This window comes from Glycine max, chromosome 17 (assembly GCF_000004515.6).
Source record: "Glycine max cultivar Williams 82 chromosome 17, Glycine_max_v4.0, whole genome shotgun sequence".
Lineage (NCBI taxonomy): Eukaryota > Viridiplantae > Streptophyta > Magnoliopsida > Fabales > Fabaceae > Glycine > Glycine max.
In genome coordinates, this window is record NC_038253.2 from 5,145,947 (window position 1) to 5,172,425 (window position 26,479).

The window sequence follows — 26,479 nt, forward strand, 5'->3', positions numbered from 1 at the left end:
CCCAAAGAAAAGAAAAGTTTTCTGCGGTATAAAAAAATTGGCACTTAAACCCATTTTCCACTCTAACACTGCTTAAGGCTAATACTTTTTTTTTCTCCTCTCTTAACAAAATAGATGAACGGTCCCCACGAGCATATCATTTCCAATCTCCTTGCATTGTTTGACTTTCCTTATAGTGCCTTGGATGCAATGATTATGATTCCCACTATACCATATTTTCTCAGTATACCTCCAAATTATTTTATACCTTCCTATCTATAGTGGGAATCATATATACCAGTGTCGTAATGGTACTTATCATAAAAAATACTAATAAAAATTACTCTTCTTCGTGCCCCTATCGTATGACACAACAAAAGAGGCAAATCCGATACGTTTATTAGGTTATTTATTTCCATTTAGCATGTTCCGCGTAGAAATGTGAGCATTATTGGTCAATTTGTTTGCAACGACAAAAAAAATGCATTTCTTTAGCAAAATGTTCCCCAAAAGAATGAAAATATCATGAATTAACAAAATAATCCAAATATGTTATAGCATTTCTAGAAGGCCGTACTTGTCTCTCATTTATTGATGGACTAAAAAGTTTTGCAAGATGTGAAAACGTTAATGATACATTTCTTAATGAATTTATTTAAAATGTATGGTGAATACATAATTTTTTTATGTTTTGATCTTATCATAAATCGATATGTATATAAAGTTTAGTAGTATATATAATGATTATTCTAAAAATTATGTCTAAAATGTTTTTTGACTAGTTAATATATAGTATAAAAATCTTAATTTACACTGATAATATATAAAAATCAAACTATTTTTAATATAATATTTAAGTATCAAAATAATTTAAAAAGGATTTATAAGAATGTCGCAAGTTACTTTTATAAATTCAGAAATATTTTTTAACAAAAGATTGCTTACGAAACTGTTATATATATATATATATATATATATATATATATATATATATATATATATATATATATATATATATATATATGACAAAAACCTGTTATATATATACTAGCACCTAAGATTTCTTCAATAATAATAACAAAAAAGCTAAGACTTGTATACCTTAACAAATTTTAGATTTTTTTTATCTGAGAAATTCAACATGATATTAAGATTTACAATACTTATAGTCTCACATATCTTGTTTAACTAAGTTAGATTCCTATTAATTAAAAACTTTTAGATGAGTGGTTGAATAAGAGATTAGTGTTTTTATATTTTATTTAATGTTTTCATTTTTATTTTCTTAATTGTTATTTTAAAGGCATCTGTTAACAATTCCACACAATATGTATAATGTGTCTTGAGTGTTTGAAAATTAATTAAAAACAAGGTACTTAATTATCTCTTGAAAAAAAAAGGGGTGCTTTATGATCTTTCGTAAATAAAAAGGTGCTTAATTATCTAGAACATTCTAATGACCAATATCCGCTCCTACATAAAAACAAAGGCTCTTACGTAATTGTTTGACTACTACACTGGATTGAAATCATATGATTTCACGCTTATTTACAGTTTAGAAAGCAAATTTCATATCCACATGAGATGAATATCTATAATTGGCTATTGTCTGCTTCCAAATCTGAAAACATTTTATTTCCAGGAAAGCGTATATCTAAAAGTGTCAGCTTGTAAAATTCTGCAAAAATCTTATAAACTCAGAAAATAAAATGAACAAAATTATCTGTAAGAGATGAAAGGAAATTGGAACTTGACAAAAAATATTTTTCCTTTGGCATGTACCACAAATTAAATTTACTTACAGTTTAATTAGCATCAACTTAAAAGAAAAATGTTTGGAGAACACACTAAGCAATTACATAAACAAAAAATATCAATTAAAATCCAAACTTTAAACTTGTGCATTCTCTCTCCTATATCTCATTTTACCCATGTGGGCTTGCTGTTGCCTCTTCCTGCCAACTTTTAACATGTCACCCCTTCCCAGTTGCGTCTCCTGATATTTCGATAGATGAGTATGAGGCTCTCACTGATAGAAGGGAAAATTATATATATTCAAGAAGATATTAATGTAAAATATTTTGGTAAAGTATCATATTTAAGATACATATTATTAATTCACCAAAAAAAAGATACATATTATTAAATTAACAGATTTATCATTTTAGTGTAAAAATATTAAATAATTTTAGTATATATATCATTTATTTGATAGTAGCAAAATATTATCTATTTATTTTATATCTGTCAATATTTTAAAATAATATATATATATATATATATATATATATATATATATATATATATATATATATATACTACATAAATTATCACATCATTTAAGAATTAAAATCATCCATCATTTACTATATCATTTTTAACAACCCGTCAAAATATCTTTCATTAAAAACAAAATCACGATGATTAATCACTTAAACAAACAATATCTTAAATATAACGAATTTTAATGATGTCCATAAACTTGAGATCCCGACAATATAAAAAAAGACACAAAAATATTTTATCTTCTTTTCGTTTTTTCCAAAAAGATGACCAGTTGAAAAAGAAATTCATCCTCTTTAATCTTTTTCTATTATCTTACTAATACTAAAAAAAATGTTACAAAAGCATTTAAAAGAAGTGTGATTGCATATAATATCCGTGACGGGCCCACGTCGGCACAGACACAACACGATGACAACTACTACTACGCAATACATATCTATTCTAATATTGCTGGTCTGAGCGAACCATTTACGTGGCCAAGAGCGCACCACGTGTCCCGCATTCATTCGTCATCACCTAGATTTCCTCCCTAGGACTAGTCACTAATATAGATAATAGAAAAACCGCACCCGAAGAAATCAACTCACTCACTCATTCAAGTCGCTAATCCTAGTTCCTTCAACTCCTCGCTGGCAACAACAGCAGTACTACCATTAGCCGCGTTTTTCAAAAGTGATTTTCGAGAATTAGCGATGGGAATTGAAAGAGGAGGCTTCAAGGGATTCAGGAGCGCCTGGAGCGTGCCGCCCAAGCCGTGCGATTCCTGCAAGCTGGCCTCGGCGGCGCTTTTCTGCCGCCCCGATTCCGCGTTTCTCTGCATCGCCTGCGATTCCAACATTCACTGCTCGAACAAACTCGCGTCGCGCCACGAGCGCGTGTGGATGTGTGAGGTGTGCGAGCAGGCACCCGCTGCTGTCACGTGCAAGGCCGACGCCGCCGCCCTCTGCGTCACGTGTGACTCCGACATCCACTCCGCGAACCCCCTCGCGCAACGCCACGAGCGCGTCCCCGTGGAACCTTTCTTTGACTCCGCTGAGTCCATAGTGAAAGCCTCTGCTGCCGCCACCTTCGGGTTCATTGTCCCATCCGACGACGGCGGCGCCTCCGACGCTTTCGCCCCCGATGACTCCGACGCCGCCGCGTGGCTCATCCCGAACCCTAATTTCGGGTCCAAGCTCATGGACGCCCCCGAAATCAAGTCCAAGGAGATATTCTTCTCTGAAATGGACCCCTTCCTCGATTTTGATTACTCAAACTCCTTCCAAAACAACAACAGCGCCGGAAACGACAGCGTCGTTCCAGTTCAAAAACCCTCTCTCGCCCCTCCCCTAATCAATAATCACCACCACCACCAATCAGAAACTTGCTTCGACGTCGATTTTTGTCGCTCGAAGCTCTCCTCCTTTAACTACCCTTCCAATTCTCTTAGCCAAAGCGTGAGTACTAAAAACACAACTTAAATTTAGCGACGGAAACTATTTTTTGATGACGGAATTTTCTAAAAAAAAAATAAATTTATGTGACAGGTTTCGTCGTCGTCGCTTGATGTTGGAGTGGTGCCGGACGGGAACACGGTGTCAGACATGTCGTATTCTTTTGGTCGGAACAGTTCGGATTCGAGTGGGATTGTTGTTGTGTCAGGAAATAGTGTGGGGCAAGGTGCGACGCAGTTGTGTGGAATGGATCGGGAAGCGAGGGTACTGCGATACAGAGAGAAAAGGAAGAACCGAAAATTCGAGAAGACAATTCGATACGCATCGCGAAAAGCATATGCGGAAACCCGGCCCAGGATAAAAGGCCGCTTCGCCAAACGAACAGAAATTGACTCGGATGTGGAGCGTCTCTATAGCCCTGGCCCTGCGGTGCTCATGCTGGACACTCCATACGGCGTCGTACCATCGTTTTAGTTAATTTCAAAATGAAGAAACGATGGAGTGCATGAATCTTAGAATAATGATTAGCGATTCTGTGGGATTGTTAGGGGAAAAAGGTGAAGAATCGAATCGGTACGAACGTGATTCTTAGCTGGAGCGCGATGGGGGAAGATTATTGTGAAGATTTGTCTCGATCGACCAGAAAAGCCCGTTTACTTTTTATAAAAAAAAAAAAAAAAACTTTTAAAAGGGGGCTGCTGTTTCATATTCACCTCGTGTAGAATTAGAATCTGTACTGTAAACTCTTTTCACTGCCTTGCCTTCTGTCTTTTTTTAGTATAAAAGTGTCTTTTTTCTATCAGCCAGATCACGGATCTCTTCCTCCGTTCCTGTTGGCTGTCACTCCCAACTATATTTATCATATCACTTTTTTATTATATGATGATCATCAAAGCCTTTGTTTTATCAACGAGTTATATGCATTCTATGCTCACCCCAAGTCAAGTTTCGGCTTTTGATTCCCTAAAATTCGTTTGAGAAATGCTTGTACTTTTATTTAGTCTTTTATGTAAATATTTCAAATATTGTTCAGCATTTTAATTCCAAGAGTATAATTACATTTAATAATTATTCTTTCACTTTATTAATGATCTTTTTTTATATAGATTCTAAGAGACACATAAATTTATAAGCAATAGTATCTTTTTAATTACTAATTTATCATTACTAACTAGGATTATCCTAGTCATGAGAAGTTTGAATGAGATTTCAATTCAAATTTCCTTGTTGTCAATGTAAATAATAGAAAAAAAGGTAATGATATGGATTAAAAGGAAACGAAGGAAGGATATGCTTAAGAGGGAAAAAATGTTTATTCATGTGTGTTGTTATAACTATGTGTAATACAAATATTACACGTTAAAGATGTGTTTGGGTGTTGAAAGTCTTTAACAAGAGTCAAACATCAACACTTGTACAACATGTGCACTATGTGTGTTTGATACATTATTCATGTGTTCAAACTAAAAAAGAAAAATACAACTCTAAAACATTGAATTGAGGACATGACTTGAATATGGTTCCAAAATTTAGATGATACTCTTAATTAATTAGTTGGATAAGAAGAGGAACACCACTAGTGCCAACAATTTCAATTGACAAAAAAATATAATTAACTTTAACCTTCTAAAAATAGTAAAAATGAAATTTTAGGTACTTTAAGAAAATCTTTCCACATACATTGTCACAAAAATCTGCACTTTCTCAATTTTCCTAGTCTTTGTTTTTGTTTTGGTCCACTTCTTTCATATTTCTTTCTCCATTTTTATTTTCATCTCATTGTTTTTGAGCAACCTTGTCTTCATAGTGTCTTCATGGCTTCGAATTTCATCTTCACCTCCTTTTCAATTGACATATTTATTTAATATTATGTTTGTGCCTTCCATCTTCATCTTCATGCTCTGATTGTGTTTTCTATCTTCATTTTCATGCTTTGGTCGTGTCTTCCATTTTCACCTTCATCTTGCTGTAGATGTAATAACAATGCCAAAAAAAAATTATATATCTTCTCGATTTATAACTTAAAATAGTGAATCCATAATCATTTAGTGCCATATATAGCTTCCATCTTCATTTTCACACTCTCCACTGTTTTTTAGTGTATCATAAACTTTTTTTATTGAATTATTTTTTTCATTCGAGGTTTGGTAGTCATTGAAGGTGAAAAACATAATTCAATAGTTCATCATCTTATTTTAGATTTATTATTATTATTATTATTAAAAAAATTGTTAAAATTGTGTGATAATCTCTCCCAGTATTTTTTTTTAGAATCTTTATCATAAAAATTAACAAATTCTATTGACATAATGATAAATATATAAAGGAAAATGCTAACCAATTTTCCAAGGGCAATAATTAAAGAATCAAAACTGGATTTTTTTTTATTGAAAAGTTTAACAATCCAATCTTTTGTGTTTTACAAAGCAATACCAACATAATTTTCAATAAAAATATTTCTTAACCACATATGCATTCTGATTATCAATTTAAACAAATACAAACATAGGCACAGTCAATATATATGTGCTTACGTTCATGTTATATGTGTTGTGTCTCATGGCTATAAGTGGCTCATGTTTTAATTTTTGTTCATATTAAAATTGAAGTTGTATTTATTTAAAAAATAATTATAAATTATTTGAGGTTATTAGTTCACAATTACTAAGTATATTTATTAATTTTTTAAAACAAGTATTAAATATTTCCCTTTATAATATCTTATACTTATTTTGAAATTATTGTCTTTAGTTAACATTCAACAATTAAGAGATCATTAGTTGATTTAAAAAATAATTATACTTTGACTAAAACTCCCTTTTATTTAATATTCACTTGTTTCATTTAGCTAGTAAAAATAACTTGAATGTGATTAAAAAAACAGACCAAACCTTGAATTTCTAAAATGACAATAGTTTTGCAGTAGAGAATATATATATATATATATTTGAAACAAAGAGAATAATATATTTTGTTATGCCTTAAAGATGTTTATTAATAATTGCTTATTCAACTAGTAGGTATCTCACATCATACAAGCATTTAAAATCTAAAGTAATATTTAAAAACTAAAATTATAAAAATATAGTTAAATTTATGACTTAAAAAAAAAGGGCATGTTTTATTTGAGAGTAAAAGGTTAAATTTGTGTGTGTGAAAAAAAATATTATTAATGATAAATAATTTAGAGAAAAACGCAAGTTTTAGTTTGATATGTTTGGAAATTTGTTAAGGGTTGATTTGGTAGGATGGAAGAAAATAGAATGAAAAATAATTAAAAATATTTAAAAAAATTAATTTTTTTTCTCATTCATTCAGACCAAACACACAAATATACCTATAAGGTTAATATAACAGTGAAGAAAGAAAGTGAGAGATTTCACACTCTCACTAATTAAAAAAACTGACAATTAATAACTAATATTTTAAAAAAAACACACACACACAAAGATTGAAATCAACAGTAACACCTACCATCGTTTGACTTGTTACAGACTTGCATATATATAATTTAAGTATCTCGTTGGGTGACAGGAAAATCACGTTTCTTTCGTTGAAAAATCTATTTGAACAGTGTTTTATGTGTTAGGTAGGTTGGTATCTAGTTAAGTGTCTGTTTGAATTTTTATTCAAAATGTTTCAAATTATTGGTATATTTTTTCTATTCTTACTAATAAAAAAAGTGTAACATTAATTAATTTTATATAAGACTTATGATTTTTTTAATTATACATAATTGTATGTTTTGATACGATTCTATTTAGTAACTAGATAAAATTAGATATTCTAACAAAATCTTTAAAATATTATTTCAAATACTCATTATTTTAACATAAATCCAGCGAAAATCTATAACTCAATCATTTGAATCTGATAACTTGTATGTTTGGCTAAGTCGCGATTGAAGACTTTTCAAGTCAATTAATACAACTATTGACATTCCGGATAGTTTTCCTTTAATACTTTTGGAGCTGTTGATTTCTTTTTATCGGGATGGTAGTTTTATTTTTTAACAATAGGATGATAGTTTATTATAAGATTCAGAATATACTTTTTTTTTTATCAAAAAAATATTTAGTTGTGTTGGATTCCCATGACTCATCAACGTCATCATCCTTAAAATAGACTTTAATACTCAAAGAATATTAACATAAATATTTATAAATTATTATGTAACAAGATTCTCACATTAACATAAAAATCAAACTAATATTTTTATGGAATATCAATTTATTATTTAGTAATTGGATAATTCTTTGTAGACAAGTTAAGAATATTTTAAAAAAGCTGGTTGAAGAGTATTTATTTATTAAATGAGTTTTGATCTCTTCTAAAAAAATGTACTTTGATCTAAATATCTTTGTATATACGATAAATTAGAATAGTTATTTTGAAGGAGAACATATTTAAATGTAATTCTTTTACAAGAGTGTTTAGGGTGTTTTTTTAAGGTTTAAATATTTTTTTTATTTTTAATATATACTTAAATTTTATATTTGGTCTCTAATAATTTTTTCCTTTACAATAGGTTCTGACATATGAAAACTATTGTAATAGGTCCTTATCGTTAGAAGGGTTCTGTTAGATGTTCACGTGATTGTTAACATGACACACCAACCAGCACTATGATGCCACGTGTTCTCCAAGTTTGAGTAAAGGTTCCAATTAAGAAATGGATTTTTCTTTTAAAAACATAATTAGCAAATACAATGAGGATCTTGACGTTGACACAAAAAGCATCGTGGTTGTGGTCGCGGATCTAGCAATGTCGGCACCAGTGGCATCCCAGATGTGGAGGGTGCAATCGTCGAAGGCAGAGCATATCTAATGGGAATTAGAAATGCCTTCAAAGTGGTCGATGTGTTGGAGGAGGGTGGGGGTGGCTCAACAGATTTTGTTGTGGGAGAACTTGATGCACCAAATTATGCTTTTGTGGCTCGTTAGGGTTTTCAAGTGGTGGTACGACTTGAAGGTTTGGTTGCTCTACTGCTCGTGGTTGTTCTCATCATTGCCACCACGTTGAATGGTAGACCCTCGCGCCTGTACCAAAGTCATGAGGTAAACACCGCAGTGGTCACTCACGAAGAGGGAATGTTAGTGATTGAAAAACTAAGGATTCTCTGTGAGTAGATTAAAAGCTCAACCCCATCGAATACAAAATTATTCTCATCACCTCCAACATCATCGGTATCGGCCACCAAAAACTCTAATATTGCAAATTATCTCGACCTCAATAATACATCTAGTTCTTGGCAACCATCAAGTTTTCACTAACTTATCAAAGTTATGAGTATTGTTTACTGTCACTTTTGGTTGTTACACTTGCAAGCTTTACCCTAAACTTGACTTAAACCAAATATTATTTATCCTACTAAGTCACTGCTGGCTCTAAACAAATCGTTAAGATTTGTTGAAAAAGTAGTCACTGACTAAAGTATGATTATCTAACAGACGGATATATCACGTAACACTTTTAGTCTTTTATCTTAAGGTATACAAGGTGTTTTGAAAGTTTTGTATATTTACAAGAATTCCCAGAAAACTTTACAAGAAAGAATAAAAGAATGATTCATGTAGATGCTTCATATCTTATTTCTTTAAAACTTCTTCTTTATATAGTCTTTATCTTCAAGTATCTGTTGTCTCTCAACGATTGAATTTTTTGCCCTGTTCTTTGTCTGATGTCTTTAGTCCGTTGGAGCACTTAATGCATTAAACACACGTCCCTTTTTCATGCAAAATATATGTTGATAAGATAATGTGTTTTGTACTTCAGCAAGGAAGTCACTTCTTTCATCAGAGTATATTTGCAACAATAGAGTACGCCTTTTGATGAGAATGAGTGTCTTTGAGATTGTGAGCTTCTTTTATTCTTCATAGAACTTTGACAGATCCTAAGAGAATATTTTCTGCATGAAAGAATCCCAAACATAGAATATTAAATGAAGGTCTTAAATATATTATTTGAATGTTATATCATATCGTCTTACGAGTGTATCTTCTGAAAACTTTAAACGCATAGAGACAGATCATGATCTAATAACACATCAAACATAACTTTTTTCCTTTATATTTATTTGCATTTAATAAAAATAATTAGGAATTCTGATTCATCTTTAAGACATAAATGTCTTTGACTTAACAATAAATATGAAGTCATGTCACACGATACATCATCAACTTACATGTCATATTTAATCTTATATGACACTAGAAGTGGCTTATTGATGTGTCAAGTTAACAGACACTTCAACACTAACGATATTTTTCTAACAACAATGACTTATTATAAAAGTTTTCAAATGTCAAGGACTAATTGCAAAGAAAAATTTATTAGAAACCAAATACAAAATTTGAGTATATATTAGGGATAAAAAATATATTTAAACATTTTTTAAAGAGTGTTTTTTGAAATTTTTTAACATATCATATCTTTAAATTAGAATATGTTTATCTATTTATTTTTATTTCTAAATTAAATTTATTATTTTAAAATTTTATCAATAGTCATAAAAAAATCTTGTATCACATTATAACTTATTTATTATAAATCTAAAATATAATTTATATGTTCAAATATCTATTTATTATATTTTAATTATAATATAATTTATATAATTTTAAAAAAATGTTTAGTATAAATTTTAGTTATACGAAATAAATACTTATCTTGTGGATTGCATAAGCTAAAATACTAATAAATAATTATTTATAAAATAATCGTTAAAATAGATGCACGTCCATCTAGCCATCTATCATGTAACATAAACTATAAGTTATTTAATAAATAATTAATGTTCCTAGCACTCCTCTAAATTTAAATGAAAACAAATCATATAAAATTAATTGTGTTACATTGAATAAATATCACGACAATGTCTCAAATGCATACGTGTTAAATAACACAATATTTAAATAAATAATAAAACATAAAACTAACTATTATATATGAATTTTTATGCGTTAAAATGTCAATTATCTTATGAGTTAAAACTAACTATTATATATGAATTTTTTATGTGTTAAAATATCAATTATTTTAAAATGAAGAGAGTACTTTATAAAGAAATCATTAAATAAAAATAAAATATGTTTAATATCTCATAAATATAAGAAGCATTAAATACTTATCATATAAAATAAACAGAAAGATTAATACAGGAATGTTGTGAGAAAGGTTTAGAATTATTATATTTATATATATACAATGCAATTGTCCTTCATTAATCACTGTCCCCACTAACTTTTGAACTTGCTCCTCCAATGGACTTATGCCTGATGCCTGTAGTTGTGAGAAAGGATCAAATTGGCGTTGATTGATCAATCTACCTACTACTGTTTCCTTGTTTTGATTTTCTGAACTTCACTCTTAAATTCGAAAGCAATAGTAACGACATCATCTTCAGACTATGGTCAATGTGCTTGGTTGTTACTCCAACAGAATAATGCAGCGCGGTTTTCTTAAAACAAAGAAAAGGTTTCATCTCCAAAAAGATCTCTGATACACCCAATCGGAAGCTCTCAGTTGACTAACCCAAATCTAGTTGTTAAACTGTATGTAAACTAGGAAATAAGTGCCCAAAAGTTTCATGTCCTCAAATTTAGCAAATAACGAACTCGCATCGCAAAGTTCAGAGTTTTCCAAGTTTTTTTTCTCTCACGGTTTTACTGAGAAATGATAAGGAATTTTAAAATAGTATTTCTTTTATTAAAATGTATGATATTGAATATTATTAATATACCTTTACTACGATTTTTAATAAAAAAATTTACTGTCTGGTTAGTATAAAAAATTATAAATATTCATAGAAATCACTTATACTAATTTACTGTCTCCTTTTCCATTTTTCAATAAAAAATTGATATGTGGATGAAAATGACAATTTTCTGTTTCTATCTCTTGTTTGCTATTTTTTCCATCGAAGTATTATTTTTCTATTGAGAAAACAAGAAAGGAAACACATGAATTGGATGCTCTTTATAGTAAATTTAATGCTTTTTGATAGTTCAGGTATTTTTGTGAGACATGCACAAAAGAATAGTTTGACCGATCCACATAAATAAAATTTGATAAAAAATTATTTTCATACATGATCAAAGAATAGTTCAAGTATATAAATTGTTACTTCCTCCCTATATATAAAATTCGTTTGACAAATTTGTTTTTTCTTATTTATAAGATTCTTTTAAAATTATTTTTTTATTAATTATTTATTTTATCAACTAACCTGAATTACATATATCTTTTTTAGTTAATAAACAATGAATAATATAAATTAATCAGATAAACTCCTTTTCTCACGTGAATAGAGAAAAATGACTAGTCACAAATTACCAAGATAAAGAAATAATAATTTTCTTTCTACAAATTAATTAATGAGATAAAAATTAATAAAGTGAAAAAAGATAATAAGTTGTAACAATTTTAAGGATAATTTTGAATATAATAATGCAATGCCATTATCTATTATTAATTAATATATTTTAAATTAAATAAAAATATTTGTTTATTACTACATTGTTGACGTCCTTTTGAAGACGAAAATTTCATTCTTGGGGAACTGGTTACAATTCGGATTCATTCAATTATCAGCATCAAGCAACCAATTATTTATATATATATATATATATATATATATATATATATATATATATATATATATATTTTTTTTTTTTTTCTGTTGAAGAAAACTGAAAACTGATATGGATAGTGGCAGGCTGCGTTTTATCTGAATATGGGATAGAACAATGAAGACGAAAAGGTGTCGGTTACTTGTTTCACGTGGGGTCACTGTCAAATGGGCTACAAGGTGGCCCCGGCCCACACCCCCTTCACGTGCGCCACCCGTCCAAACCATCCCCTTGTGGCCCAACTTGTCTCGTTGCAGCACCACTGTCCAGTGTGGTCCATTCAAGTTTTTGTCTATCATCAATCCAACTATAGACTATAGAGGAGCCCACAATGTTATGTTACGGTTTGCATAGTCAACACAACACTTGGCTTGGGATATCATTCACCAATACATCACCAGTTTAATGTTTATATACTCTAAAAAAAAAAGTTTTATATTATCATATAATCATAAATTATTGTTTAAATTATTTTAAAAAGTTAATTAATTGTAATTGAGTAATTGTGTATTACACTTCTAATACATAACCTTCTTTCCCTTATATTATTGTAATACTATAAACATGTAAAACAAAATAGAGATGCATAGTAAGTAATTCCCGACAGCAACATGTAACATATCCACATCTTGATTCGGGCGTTGGGACTCCACAAATCTAGTAAGACACATAACATGTTAGGGTTTGGTCTATTGGTCTCCTCCTATTGCATGTAATTGTTTGATCTCAATTTAGAATGGTTGTTTTCTTGGTAAGGATTGAGGCATTGTGTAAGAAAGTTACATCCATTGAGGGACAAGGATTGAAGGGGTTGTGTTTGGATAAATATGATGCACCTTCATTTTCAACCTTCTTTATGTGCTATTTATTTCCTTGAGCTTTCAATTCGGTTTCCAATGTTACCGTGTGAAGAAGGGGTAAACTAAAATCCAAACTTAAGGTAGATGCTAGATGTGGTCCTTTCCTTTTCTTTGTTTTATGCTCTCTTGCATTTTTATTTATTTATTTGCTAGCTTGGGCTTAAGTTGGCAGAAGTTATTTTCATTTATAAGTACACTGACAAATAATATCTCATACGTGGACAAAAAAAATCTTATACATTTTTTCACGTATATTTAAATAATATAGAAAATAACAGAATTAAGATAAAGCACTTAAAATTATAAAATATGGTTAATTATTTAAATAGATTTTAAAAAATGCAGATTAAAAATATAGATGAATTTGTATACAAAAATTAAATGTTGAAATTTCGTTCCCCTGAAATGGGATTACCTATTAGTGTCAAATTTGAAGTGTGCAAGAGAAAAAGAATACTTTGTAATGCTACTAAAAATATTGTTAAGATTGCAACAATATTATATTCACTCGAGTAATCAATAATGTCATAAAATTTGTCCAACCTGTATCTAAAAAAAATTGTCCAACCATCATTTTAACTTACACATGTTAGTATTATATATACTTTAACCCTTAACACTTTTTTTTTTCTCTCTTTCGAGTTTCCACATCTTGCTTTTGTACTAATACAAAAACTGTTGGGTAGCTTTTTTTGCTTTGCACATCATGCTTTGCACGGGAACTCTGTTCTAGAATTTTAGAAGTCTTTAAAGGAAAAATAAACCACATATCCTCTTTTATTTTTATAATCATAAAATTAAAATCTGTTCAACCATAATTTTAATTTATACATGTCAATATATTTACTTCCGTCCGCCTTCCAAAAAAAAAATATTCACTTCTGTTCCTTAAACTTTTTGTCAGTTTACAGCCTGCCTTCTTACTGAAACACGGTTCTCATATTTTAAACACCTACATTGTGTTTGAATTAAAAATTTCAAAATTTAAAAGAATTTGAAATGTCTTAAAATTTGAATTGTTTTGATTTTAATTTTTTTCATTTTTCAAATGCTTTGTTTGGATAAATCAATTCAAATTTTTTCTATTTTAAATTCTTTGTTTGGATAGGACAATTCAATTTTCACCATATGTAAAATTTCAATTTTATATTTTAAATAGATGAAATTTTAATATTAAACTTTATAGAACATAAACACAATTTAATTTTGAAATATTAATTAAAAGATATTTTCAATTTTTAATAATTTATAAATATAAAATATTGATAATTTTAACTATGGTTGTTTTGCCAGACCACAACCATTGATATTTTTAAACCGGCATCAACCAAGGTTATTTTTCGGTCGACGTCAAATAAGATTTTTTTTGTCAAAGTATGTCGAGAATATTTGTCAGCTGACGTCAGTCAGAATTATTTTTTGGCTAACGTTGGTTGAGTCTATTTTTCAGCCGATGCTGGTTAGATTTTTTTATCAACGTCGGCTAGAAAAATCTAGTTGACATAAGCCAAAACACCCTAGTTAACATCAACTAAAAAATAACCCTAGCCGATATTGGTTAAAAAATAACTTTGGCTAATGTTGGCTGGAAAAACCTAACTGACGTCGGCTGAAAAATCCTAACAGGTGTCTACTCAAAAGTTAGTCATGATCGATGTCAGTAGAAAAAATCTAGCCAACGTTGACCAAAAAAATCATTGGTCAGCATCAACTGAAAAAACCTGAATGACAATGACCAAAAAAATCCTTGGCCGACGTTAGCAAAAATTTCTCATGACCGACGTTAGTGAGAAAATAACCCTAACCAACATCATCTAAAAAAAAATCTTAGCCGATATCGGCAAAAAATAGTTTTGGTTGACATTATACAAAAAAATTCTGACTGAAAAAACCTCGGCCAACGTCACTGAAAAATAACTTATGTCGATATCGACCGTAAAAATTTTGGTTACCCATAGTTGTGAGTGTGTTGAGCGAGAAAAAGTCGCAAGCAAAAATATGAGTTAGAGTAAACATCTCCAAAAAAAGAATTTCAAATTATATATTTTTTTGAAAGAATTTGAAATGCCAAAATCAAACAAAATGATTCATAAAAATACTAAAAATTAAATCTCCTTTCAAATGCTCTATCCAAACAAACTATTTTATCATAAATCATTTTAAATTCCTTGAAAAAATAAATTCTCCTATTAAATTGCTTCATCAAAACACACTACTAAGGTATGAAAAGATGAGAAATATGTTATAATATTTTATTAGTCTTTAAAAGAAAATAAATCACATCTTCTTTTATTTTTGTAATAAATTAATAAAGGACTTTGAACTTTCTTACGGACAAAATTTAATTCAGTTAATTAAATATAATATATGATACTTATTTTTTTATTGCTACGTATAAAAGCCAAACTTGCTTACCGTTGCCAATAACGAATGGACTTTCATCTAAAATTTTCGCTCAAAGTGCAAAGCTGCAAACCAAAAATCGTTTATTCTTTAATTTTTGAGCTTTAGCTAGCTTTTTTAGCTATCTATGTGTTGAGCCCAATACAATGACCACTGGACGTAAATAAGAAATGGATGTCTAATGACCCAAGAAATATATAAAAAAAGTTTATATTCATGAATTCGAATTAAATATACCGGAGGAAAAAAATTACATTGTCAATATTTATTTTATATAGGCTTAATTGTAAAAATAATTCTCTTATTTTTTCCAACTAATTAAATTGATCTTTTATATTTTAATTCACTATTAGAATCTTTTCTTTTCTTTTCAAATTGACTATTTGAATTTTCATAAATAAAATTTGAACGTTGAGTATTAACAAAAAAATATTAACGGCCAATTATATAATTATATAATGACATGTGATAGTTAACATTTTTTGTTCTAATTTTAGTCATAAGACTCAAATAGTCAATTAAAAAAAATAGAAACTTTAATAATGAATTAAAATGTAGGGAGACTTAGTGAATTAGAAAAAATAGGAGGATTATTTTTATAATTAAGTCTTTTATATAACTAAAATTTATAATAAAAATTATTTTTTAATTTATAAATTGTATTATAATTTAAATTTAAAATAAAAAAATATTTTTAAAATATAAATTATATTTTAGATTTAATTACTATTATTGTGATAAAATGTTATTTTTAATTGTTAATATTTTTTTAAAAAGGTATTAAAATTTAATTTAAAATTAAATATGAAAAGGATATATTAAAAAAAATATAAGATGCTGACAAAAATCTCTAAAAAAACTCTTATAAATATTCTTATTAAAAATACTTTCTAAAAATGTTTTCGTTTAAAATAAATATTCTAATTTATATATTTTTTACAGAAAAAAATATATAAAGAGAATTATGTTTAAAATCATATCTAACATTATGATTAATTAAATAAAAATGCGTAAGAAAGTTAAATTTTTAACTTATACTTTTACATGGCCTAACAACAATTGACATAACTTCCAAGAGCATGTTTGTATTCGATAACAAATCCCGTTTTCTCGTTCTAAAAATTCTGTCTTTTGTGAATTGTTTTTTTTTTCTTTCAAAAATCATATATTTCAAAACGACACATTTATCCATTTGATCGATCATAAAAACAAGATCTAAGGTAGACGTGATCATGTTTTTATTATAAACAGGATGACAACTGTATATATATTTAGCGAAATGCTGGCACTATTAGGAAAGACAACTGTACAAAAATTATGTGGTTTGTTTTCATTTGCCAATCTATTCAAACATCCACTGAATGTTTTTTTTTTTTCCAAACAAATAGCATACACCAAAACAAAGACAAACTAATTTTTTTATAATATTTTTGTATGCAAACAACTTGGCACAGACAAGAATGTCTTTCGTATTAACAATATTTCCCTAAAATCTTCATAAAAATTATAATCCTCCCCTTCAACTCCAAAAAATAGAAAAAATCAACAAAGATAGACTAGACTGAGGTGTACAAAATAAACACACAAAAAAAGAGTCATATGATAAGTTACACAAATAAAGAACCAACCTCTGATCTAATAATGCTTATTACTTCACTCCTACCAAAAACCTAACATATATAGAGTATAGAAAGAAAATTGAAATTGAACCCAACATTTCATTCTCACAAATAATCCTCCAATGATATGTCTGAGGGTACATCATATCCGAAAACCATAGAGTAATCATCCAATTCTTCAGAAATGAACTTTGGGATCCTCCAGCTCTTTCCAATCTCACTCTCTTGGCCACTGGTTAGCAGCTCTAATACCTGTGTAAAACCAAAGAAGAAAAAACAGAAAATAAAGGAAGATTCATTTAGGTGATGTGTATCTTGTTGAGACTCAGAAACTCAAACATACGACTATTATTGTTCATTCACCTCACTCATTGGGGGACGCCACGTGGCAGTTTGTCTCACACAGTATGAAGCCGTTAGAACTACCCTATGCAGTTGCTCTCCATCATATTTTCCTTCCATTCTTGGATCAGCTAGCTCAGCAATATTCCCTGATTCCATAAGAGGCTTTGCCTATATGTTACAAAAGTATATTAATGTCTTGCTTAACCAATTTATACATGTATGTTCTAGTGGATTATGGTTCGGTAATAATTCTTAAATGGAGTAAATTTAGCATGGGACACATTAGTCCCTAATAACATAAAATTCTCACACTAATCTCTACAAAAGTGGTCACATTATTCCTTTCCAGCAGGACAAATGTGTCCCAACCAAAGATTAATGTCATCTCTATTTGCATTACTAAAATTTTCAGGAAGAATTTAAGTGCATACTCTTCCTAATTTGTTAATCAGCAACATTTGTGAATTGTGATACTCTATAAGGGAATGAAAGGTATGATTACCCATAAGAGAAGGTTTTGCTTCGATGAATCAACAGGTCTCCGTCCAGTTACAATCTCCAAAAGTAGGATTCCAAATGCAAAAACATCTGTTTTCTCATCCACGATTCCATGCATAAAGTACTCTGGCGCTAAGTATCCAAATGTGCCCTCTACGGGGATCACAGCATGGTGGGTCCACTTGTTAGGAAGCCACTTTGCAAGCCCAAAATCGGTAATCTAAATAGACGTTCAAAAAGTAAAAGTGTAAGTTGATTGAATTGAATCACGTGAAAACAATATTGTTTTACCAACTCCAAATGTTTGAATTTGATTTGAGTACTATTCTATTTCTACCTGTGGTTCATAATCAGGACCCAGAAGAACATTAGAGGCTTTAATGTCACGGTGAATTATTCGGTGTTTACAACATTTGTGAAGATAATGAAGACCCCTTGCAACACCAATGGCAATTTTGTATCTGATTGGCCAGTCTAGTGAATCTCCTGCTTTACCTGATAAATGATAATAATCCAATGCATTACTCTCAAATGACATAAAAAACAATACATGCTGAAAAATGAAATAAAATAAGGAATTGGAATACGAGACTTTTATACCATGGAGTGTAGTAGCCAAATTTCCATTTTGAGAGTAATTGAGAATCAGATAAAGCCCATTTTCAATGCAGCAGCCCACTAAAGTTGCAGTATTGGGATGGCAGACATGTCCAATAACACCCAACTCCATAAGAAACTCTTTTTCCTTGTTAGGATCCTTGTTGTCCTTGGCCAACCTCTTCACAGCAATGCTTCGTCCATCTGAAAGATCACCTTTGTATACTTCCGAGTACCCACCTCGTCCAACCAAATTATCTGTTGTTTAAAAAAAATGAAAAAGAAATTAGGACTCTTATTACAATGTTTCCTAGTAGCTTAAAATAGCTTCCAGAGCCCACAAATAATTAAAAAAAAAGAAGAAAAAACTTAGATAAAATTTCCTAAGTGATGTAAGTGTTGCTCCTATCAGAATTGAACTATCATCTTTGCTGTTCATTCAATAAAGGGTTGCATTAAAGGATAACACACATTATTGAAGAGACAGTCTAATTCTGATTAGAGAATAACAAAATTTTAAAGATACTTGAGAAAATGTATCCAAGTTTAGTTCAAAAAAACTAACATACCTCGGTGGAAGTCTTTGGTAGCATTGGATATCTGTTCATAGCTGAAGCACTTCAACAAAGGCTGACGCTTTTCATTTTTGGATATGCTAAAGTTTTTGCTTCTAAATGGTGAAGCAAGGAATGAGGCTATGAACCTGAACGAGAACTGTGGTTTTCTTATCTTGGATCGCCTCTTAGAATCCGATGACGATGGGGTATACGTGGTGCTTGAGACCCTAGTGCTGAAGGTATCATCTTCAGTGCTGTTCGATTGTCCCTCTAGACCATTTAGTACTGTTCTTGGTGAACGGTTCTGAGCCTTGCTTCCTGATATATAATCCTTTAGAACAGGGGAGGTACCCTTGCCATATTGGTTATCCTTCTTAAACCATCTTGAACTTGGTTGTCTTTTATCTGCTAGTGAAAAGATACAAGGTATCTCTTATTTAAGGGACTGGTTATCCATTGTAATTTGTATTTTGTTACATTATTTCTGAGAACTGAATTACCTTGAAAACGTGTTGAGTTTGAATTGGCACTTTGATTTGCCTTTGTAAGTCTCCCAACTGAGACCATTGTACACCCATCATGTGCATGCTCAAAGCAATACTTGGTAATTCCTTTAGAAGTTCCAATTCTAAGAAGAAGAAAAAAATCAGGTTTGTCATGCATGATCTTCATAAAGAAAATAAATAACTTTTATTACTTATTACATCACTCAGTTCATACTTATTTGTTCGGTTTCTCGAGCCACGGATAAGAAGATAGTCAGCACTGATGGACTTGGCTTCCTCCACTAAACCTTCACCAACTGAGGAATTGAGTGCTACCCTGGCCTCTAAATTAACCTGATAATGATGTTTTCATGAGCATTTAGACTTTAGTAGCTAGCATGTTGTAGTCTAACCGTTGTCTGAGAATATAAAAAAAAAAAAATTGCTGCTTTTATAGATAGGGACATTTTATAATCTTATATTTAATCCTGGTGAATTACCTGCTTAGACCAACAGCATTGTACAAATTCTCCAAGCACAGATATAACATAAGCTTTTGCCTGCCTAAGTTGTGATTGCCTTCTTCTGACCGAGACACGCTTCTTCTTGTCCGCAACAACTGTAATTTAAAAAACTTGCAGGCCATTACAACACTAACCGTTCACAGTATGAACAGATAGATGGTTTAATCTATGTCAAATTGTCAATCATTAATATTAGAATCTTAAGTTTAGTGAACTTTATCAAAACACCATTCAATAAGTGATAATGCAGGTAGTAAGCACTAAGTAATAACTAATAAAAGGCTAAATGGTTGAAAATTTTCAATTTCGGTAGAACATAGTGACTAACCAAGAACATGCACAGCCACAATGGTGTCATTTGGATTGGCTAAAACTCTTATTGCCCATGAGAGAAGCTCCTTGTTGTCATCTGGGTCTAAGGAGAGGCCAACTAGTATTTTGGCAGGGGAGGGAAGTACCATTTTCAAATGAAAATTGGCCAACAGGTTCAGTCACTGTTGTGAGTGTGTGCAGAGAAATGGAATTATTTACTCTGCTAGTTCTTGTCACACACGGATGAATGAATGCATTTTCGGCTTAAAATTACTGAATAAGTAGTGAAAGGAAGAGCATGATTAAATTCAGTTAGGGCTGTGAGGCCAACGGCCAACCTCATGTCCAATTTCTTGTTGGAGAAGCATAAATAAAAAGCCATCCTTTAAGAGTGGTAATAGGAAAACTGATTAGACTCTATTTCTCTCTCTCTCTCTGGTGACAATTAAGTGTTGTAGTTGGTTGCTTTGGGGTATAAGAAAAGTTGGTGGACACGTATTTGATTTATCTTGCTATGTAAGCCAAAAATGAAGCTCCCCTTCAAATTTAGTAAACAAAGGTACCTTTTCTTCTTGTTTTTTGGTTTTTTACTTCCATTTGGTAGGAAAGGCTATTGATCTATTTGCCACTCCCCAAAAAAGTAGAGCTTCACTCATCACTTTAACATCAATGAAACTTTGAGAGGACACTAACTGTCCTCTCTTTTCTGATGGATGAAGTGGCAACATTTCCCCTATTTCACTATCTAACTTTGTGAGGATGGCACACAGTCTTCATTATTTTTGTCATGCACAACATAATTTAGAGGGTCATAAAGTACCCTGGTGGATATAATACAACGAATTGTAGCAATAGCAGGATGAGCCGAAAATCTATGACAAATATAATAGTTGGGGCTCATAAGGATATTCTCATTAACTTGGAAAAATATAGAATTGAAAATTTTCTAAACAGATGGCCTTCTAGTGTGCTATGGAAGCATGGATTCCTTTTATAATTTTCTCCCTTCCAAGGAAGATAAGGTCATTGTAAATCCAATTATTGCTATTTCTGAATAAGAATCGCCTCTTCTGAATAAGCATGTGCGACTTTCACTTCAAGATTCGTTAAATAATAATGCTGATTTTACAACTCAGAAGTATAAAATACTGAAAAGTGGAACATGTGATGCTATTCTGTCTATATAGAGATAATCGGGGTTGCTACCAAAACAAAAAAGAAAAGTGGACTTTACATCGTAGTAGTCACAATATTTTATACTCCACATAAAATTGCGTTATTTGTTGCTCAATTTTTTGAAGCGACACTGCAATGTATTAATGTGCGTGTGGATCCCAAACGCGAAAAGAAATTTGTAACAAAGTTAATCTTTTGATGATTTAACAACACTGCATACTAACTACTGTACTATATATAAGCAATAAATTGATTTTTTTCTTTATCTTAATTATAAAAAATAATAACTAATTTTTAAACTTATCAAGGATTAATTTTTTTATATCCTTAATTCATTGTTAATTCTAATTATTAGGTATTCACTCATTAGACAAACAAAAAGATTTACTATTCAAATTCGTTAACACATCTTCATTTCAAACATCAAACTACAATTCAACTGTTGCCATTGTTACTCTATTCGAAATTATAAGGACATTAGTCAGAATTATGTATCCTAACAATTATGTAAATGAAATTATCAAATTCATGATATGAGATATTATGTGATAAGAATTTAAGACATCTTTGATATTTTTTTGTCCCGTGAAGGAGGATTGAGGAAAATCAATTTCATGAAAGATTCTATAAAAAGAGAATTAGTCTTAAAATACATCTGAGTATAAGAATTTTGGGATCTTAGGTGTCATTTTTAAAGAGACTTGATATTATATAAATGTATTAATCTCCTAGTTTTTTTATTTCAAAATTATTTATTAAAATTTTATAATCGAGCACTTCTATTATTTTACTCTTAGTAAATACAATTATTATTTCATTTGATTTTATCTTATAATATTATCTTCTCTAAAAAAGACTTATAATATTATCTATTTTAGATAAAAAAATTATTTAATTAAAAAAAACTTTTTGTAGCGGTAACAACTTTCATGGGTGAAGAATGTTTTTCAAATCTATAAGTCACAAGCAATTATTTTAAACATTAATGTGCTTCTTTATACATTGAATTGAACAAGACATAGGTAGCACACCCACAAAACAAAATCACACACACCACATTACACGTATGTATAAAAAAACATGCATTCACAAAATTCGCATGAACGCGCACACAAAATTGCACGCAAAGGTGATGGAAAGATAAATTGGATTAATTTTTTAGTCTTCTATTACTTCTTATTAACAAATAGCTTCCAACATGTGAAAATTTAAATTGATATTATATCATTTTTCAAGAATATAAGTAAATTAACAAAATGTATATGAAAAAAATTTCCCTCCAAAATTTACATGTAATATGATATAGTTAAATATAAAGCAAACAATTAAAAAAAAATTAGAGATCTAAGACAGCAACTTCGATGGTCTAGCCTTGTACACCGCCGTGATTAAAAGCATAAGATGAATAATTAATCATTATGGGAAAATTATACTTAGAAGTTGAAAGTTGATTACATTATCAAATACCAATAGATAAAAAAGACTTCACACAATGAATAAGTTCATATTATATATATTCTTTGGACTTAGCCCATAATCTTGTTATCACTTTGCTTGTATGGATCCTTCATCTTTTGGATTTCAATGGCACTAAAAACACCAAAGATAGCGGTTGCATCATCATGATCATCATCACTAGATTGATCAAGTGCCAATAATTCTTCATTATACTTGACACTATCTATCCTCATGGTAGTGACCTTCTTCTCTTCAGATTCATACCCTTTCAAAAGGTTAACCACTTGCTTCATATTGGGTCGTTTCTCAGGCTCACTTTGGACACAAAGAGCTGCCACATTGACTGTTTGCTTGACTTGGTTTTCGTCAAAATTCCCTCTGAGTTTTGGATCAACAAGGTCCTTGAACCTTCCGTTGGTTATTAGGGGCTCGGCCCATTCAGTTATTGTCCTCTTAAGCCCACCCGTGAGCTTCTCTATGGGTTTTCTACCGGTTACAAGTTCTAAGAGAAGAATTCCAAAGCTATAGACATCACAGCTTTCGGAGACTTTTCCCCACATGGCATATTCGGGTGCCAAATATCCCAATGTACCCTTCACACGTGTGGTCATGTGACTAACTCCTTCTGGGATTAGCTTTGCAAACCCAAAATCCGCAACTAGAGGCTCAAAGTCTGAATTCAGAAGCACATTACTTGCTTTAATGTCCCTGTGGATAATGTGGGGTGTCACCTCACGGTGCAAGTACCTAGCAACAACATCCAATTTTAAAATTTGAAAGAGCCAAAGCTTTTTGTTTTTTTTTTTTAAAGAGGCATAGCTAGACTCAGATTCTTAATTTGCCATAAAATACAAGCTATTTATGCTACTAGATGTAGGATTTCAAATGTAAAGTCAATTTTGTAGTCATTCGTGGAAAATAAGTCATATGCTCATATCCTTTACAATAATGTACTATTTCAAAAATTCAACGGTGAAAAGTGACAATTAAGGTTAGAGCACATAATAGAAAGTATGTTTGAATAGACGGTATCTTCATTCTCATGTATTCTTACTCCTACCAAGCATGCCTTAAATATAAAATATCTCTTAATTATTAATTTACACAAACTAAATATATATTTAATCCTTTTGAATTTATACTAATAATAGTATGATGCATCATACCAATAGATCATTTCATCATTATATATTATTGATACATCATACTTCTAGTAAAAACTAATTCTAGCCAATATAATGGTTGAATGAGTGTGGTGGAAGCTTACAGAAGACCTTCCGCAGAGCCAATTGCAATCTTCATTCTCCTTTGCCAGTTGAGTTGAACATCAACAGCAAACTGGCCATGGAGATGAGAAAGCAAGCTGAGATTTGGCATGTAATCATAGACTATGAGCCGTTGATCATCCCCAACACAATAGCCCCTAAGACCCAGCAAATTATTGTGCCTAACCCTTCCAAGAACTTCAACTTCCACAGCAAATTCCATCTCTGCCTTTGAGTTCATTGCTTTCAGTTTCTTCACCGCTATCTGCCATTAAGAGTTAGCCATATGTAAGACTAATGGGAAAGTGTCAAAGAGATTGAGACTGAAATTTACACTATATGTCATTGACAATCCCAATAATGAATGCTAGCTAGGATTTCTATTTTTACCTGAAGACCATCACTAGTCCTTCCCCAATAGACACTTCCAAAACCACCTTCACCAAGCTTATTATCATCACTGAATCCGTTGGTAGCCGCGTGCAACTCCTTGTATGTGAATATTCTCCATGAATTGTGAACTACGCCAAATGATGTTGGCCTATACAAAATTACATGCACAATTTTGATGGCTAGGTAAAGATTGATGATCATGCCAACAACTACTACTATGAGAGCTAATAATTAATTCACATAACTAACATTGAAATTCACAAAATAGAAATGGAGAAACGTAATTTTACATACACTTCTTCGACCCTCTCTGAGCCGCAGCAACTGAAGGAGGATCCCATAATTGGCACACTGTTACGGAATAATGAAGTGCTCAACTTAAGGAGCTTGTGTCCAAATGAATTTTTTTCTTTTAAAGTATACAACAGTGGTTTTGGTCCTCTCAAATCACACATGTAATTAATGCCGGCCGAACGACTTTGGCCGGCTAACCCAACTTTTCATATTAAGTTTGCTTCAACAACTATAATAAAGGGGTTGCAACATGTATTATACTATTAGGTACTTTTTAAAATCATAGATATGCAAATATATATATATATATATATATATATATATATATATAGGTGTAATTGACTAATTATAACAAAGATAATATGCCCTTAAGATTCCTTCTTGAGCCGTTGTCCTCGAATTGGTCAAGCCTCAAGAGTATTATTGTCTACAGGGAGTTAATTCCACTAAACTATCTTTTTTTTCTTCTTCTCTTTAGGAACGAATTAAAAGTTATGCATGTATACGTTTTTTTTGGTTCAGATGCATGTATACGTTGGTTTCATGTTTTATACAATTCTTGTTACATATGTATAAGTAAAGTCAACTAAAGGATTTATGATATATTTCAGAGTTTGGTTTCGAACATTTATGTGAGGCAGGATCACTGATTCAATTTGCTTGGGATATACAAGTATACGAATGACTACAGTTGTTAATTTTATTACTTTAAGATCGCACCCTTTTTTTTTCGCTAATTGAGAATTTTCACATGCGTAGTCATACGAGAACCTTTTTTCACGTTTGTTAAAAGAAATTTTGAAGCTCGATGTCATACGAAGTTGTAAGCTTTGATATTTGACCTCAAGTTCCTTCTTGGCAAATTTGGAAGAAAAAAAGAAAAAGAAGAAGAAGAAGAAAAACAGACTCGTGTTAACATACCAATTGGACGAAATGCAAGTTCTCGTTGATTTTAAATTTAGATTTTTTTCAACTTGAAGGTGTATGCGGCACAAATTAAAATATTAGTCAACTCGGGTGATCTATCTACATTACTAAATGACATTCAAACTTGATATGGTTATATTTGTATGTTTATTGGACTAATTTCCTCTTTTACATGTTTGCGGAAAAAACTTTCTTTGGTATCTCTATCGCTGATTTTCAAAATTTATAAAACGATTAAAGTCATCCCATTCCAAATTCCAAACGATATACTAGAAAGTAATCCTTCCGAATATTCAACAGTTAACCCAAATTATTTTTGTTAACAGATCCTATCGGCTATTAAGCATTTGTCACCATTTTGGACCAAGAGGCTTACTTTCGAGCTATTAAATAAGCTCTATACATCCAACCCTCAGGCCAAGAGTTTTATGATGGTG

At 30.7% G+C, this 26,479-nt stretch overlaps 3 protein-coding genes across 3 annotated transcripts; 1 reads left to right on the forward strand and 2 right to left on the reverse strand.

The window, feature by feature from the left end:
* The first annotated feature begins 2,957 nt into the window (after window positions 1–2,957).
* Window positions 2,958–4,172, forward strand: COL8 (zinc finger protein CONSTANS-LIKE 5-like). Its single transcript, NM_001253043.1, has 2 exons — window positions 2,958–3,701; window positions 3,792–4,172. Exons 1-2 carry the CDS (start codon window positions 2,958–2,960, stop codon window positions 4,170–4,172), a joined length of 1,125 nt encoding a protein of 374 aa, NP_001239972.1.
* Window positions 4,173–16,924: 12,752 nt separating this feature from the next.
* On the reverse strand, window positions 16,925–20,852 carry LOC100787158 (probable receptor-like serine/threonine-protein kinase At5g57670). Its single transcript, XM_003550622.5, has 10 exons — window positions 20,546–20,852; window positions 20,194–20,312; window positions 19,929–20,047; window positions 19,709–19,836; window positions 19,221–19,613; window positions 18,655–18,909; window positions 18,392–18,549; window positions 18,059–18,274; window positions 17,575–17,724; window positions 16,925–17,463 (listed from the first exon to the last, which is right to left on the reverse strand). Exons 1-10 carry the CDS (start codon window positions 20,676–20,678, stop codon window positions 17,317–17,319), a joined length of 1,818 nt encoding a protein of 605 aa, XP_003550670.1. The 5' UTR covers window positions 20,679–20,852; the 3' UTR covers window positions 16,925–17,316.
* Window positions 20,853–23,132: 2,280 nt separating this feature from the next.
* Window positions 23,133–25,223, reverse strand: LOC100787687 (PTI1-like tyrosine-protein kinase At3g15890). Its single transcript, XM_003550623.4, has 4 exons — window positions 25,116–25,223; window positions 24,819–24,969; window positions 24,431–24,693; window positions 23,133–23,910 (listed from the first exon to the last, which is right to left on the reverse strand). Exons 1-4 carry the CDS (start codon window positions 25,160–25,162, stop codon window positions 23,232–23,234), a joined length of 1,140 nt encoding a protein of 379 aa, XP_003550671.3. The 5' UTR covers window positions 25,163–25,223; the 3' UTR covers window positions 23,133–23,231.
* Window positions 25,224–26,479: the final 1,256 nt, after the last annotated feature.

Excerpts from the sequence above, each read along its gene's own strand:
- LOC100787687 (XM_003550623.4), bottom strand. The coding sequence starts at position 25,162 with ATGGGATCCTCCTTCAGTTGCTGCGGCTCAGAGAGGGTCGAAGAAGT. Across the intron at positions 24,970-25,115 it reads TCAGAGAGGGTCGAAGAAGT|GCCAACATCATTTGGCGTAG; the intron begins GTATGTAAAATT and ends AATTTTGTATAG. Across the intron at positions 23,911-24,430 it reads GGCTCTGCGGAAGGTCTTCT|GTACTTGCACCGTGAGGTGA; the intron begins GTAAGCTTCCAC and ends TGTTGTTGCTAG.
- LOC100787158 (XM_003550622.5), bottom strand. The coding sequence starts at position 20,678 with ATGGTACTTCCCTCCCCTGCCAAAATACTAGTTGGCCTCTCCTTAGAC. Across the intron at positions 20,313-20,545 it reads TGTGGCTGTGCATGTTCTTG|TTGTTGCGGACAAGAAGAAG; the intron begins GTTAGTCACTAT and ends TTTAAATTACAG. Across the intron at positions 18,550-18,654 it reads TTTGGCTACTACACTCCATG|GTAAAGCAGGAGATTCACTA; the intron begins GTATAAAAGTCT and ends ATCATTTATCAG.
- COL8 (NM_001253043.1), top strand. The coding sequence starts at position 2,958 with ATGGGAATTGAAAGAGGAGGCTTCAAGGGATTCAGGAGCGCCTGGAGC. Across the intron at positions 3,702-3,791 it reads CCAATTCTCTTAGCCAAAGC|GTTTCGTCGTCGTCGCTTGA; the intron begins GTGAGTACTAAA and ends TTTATGTGACAG.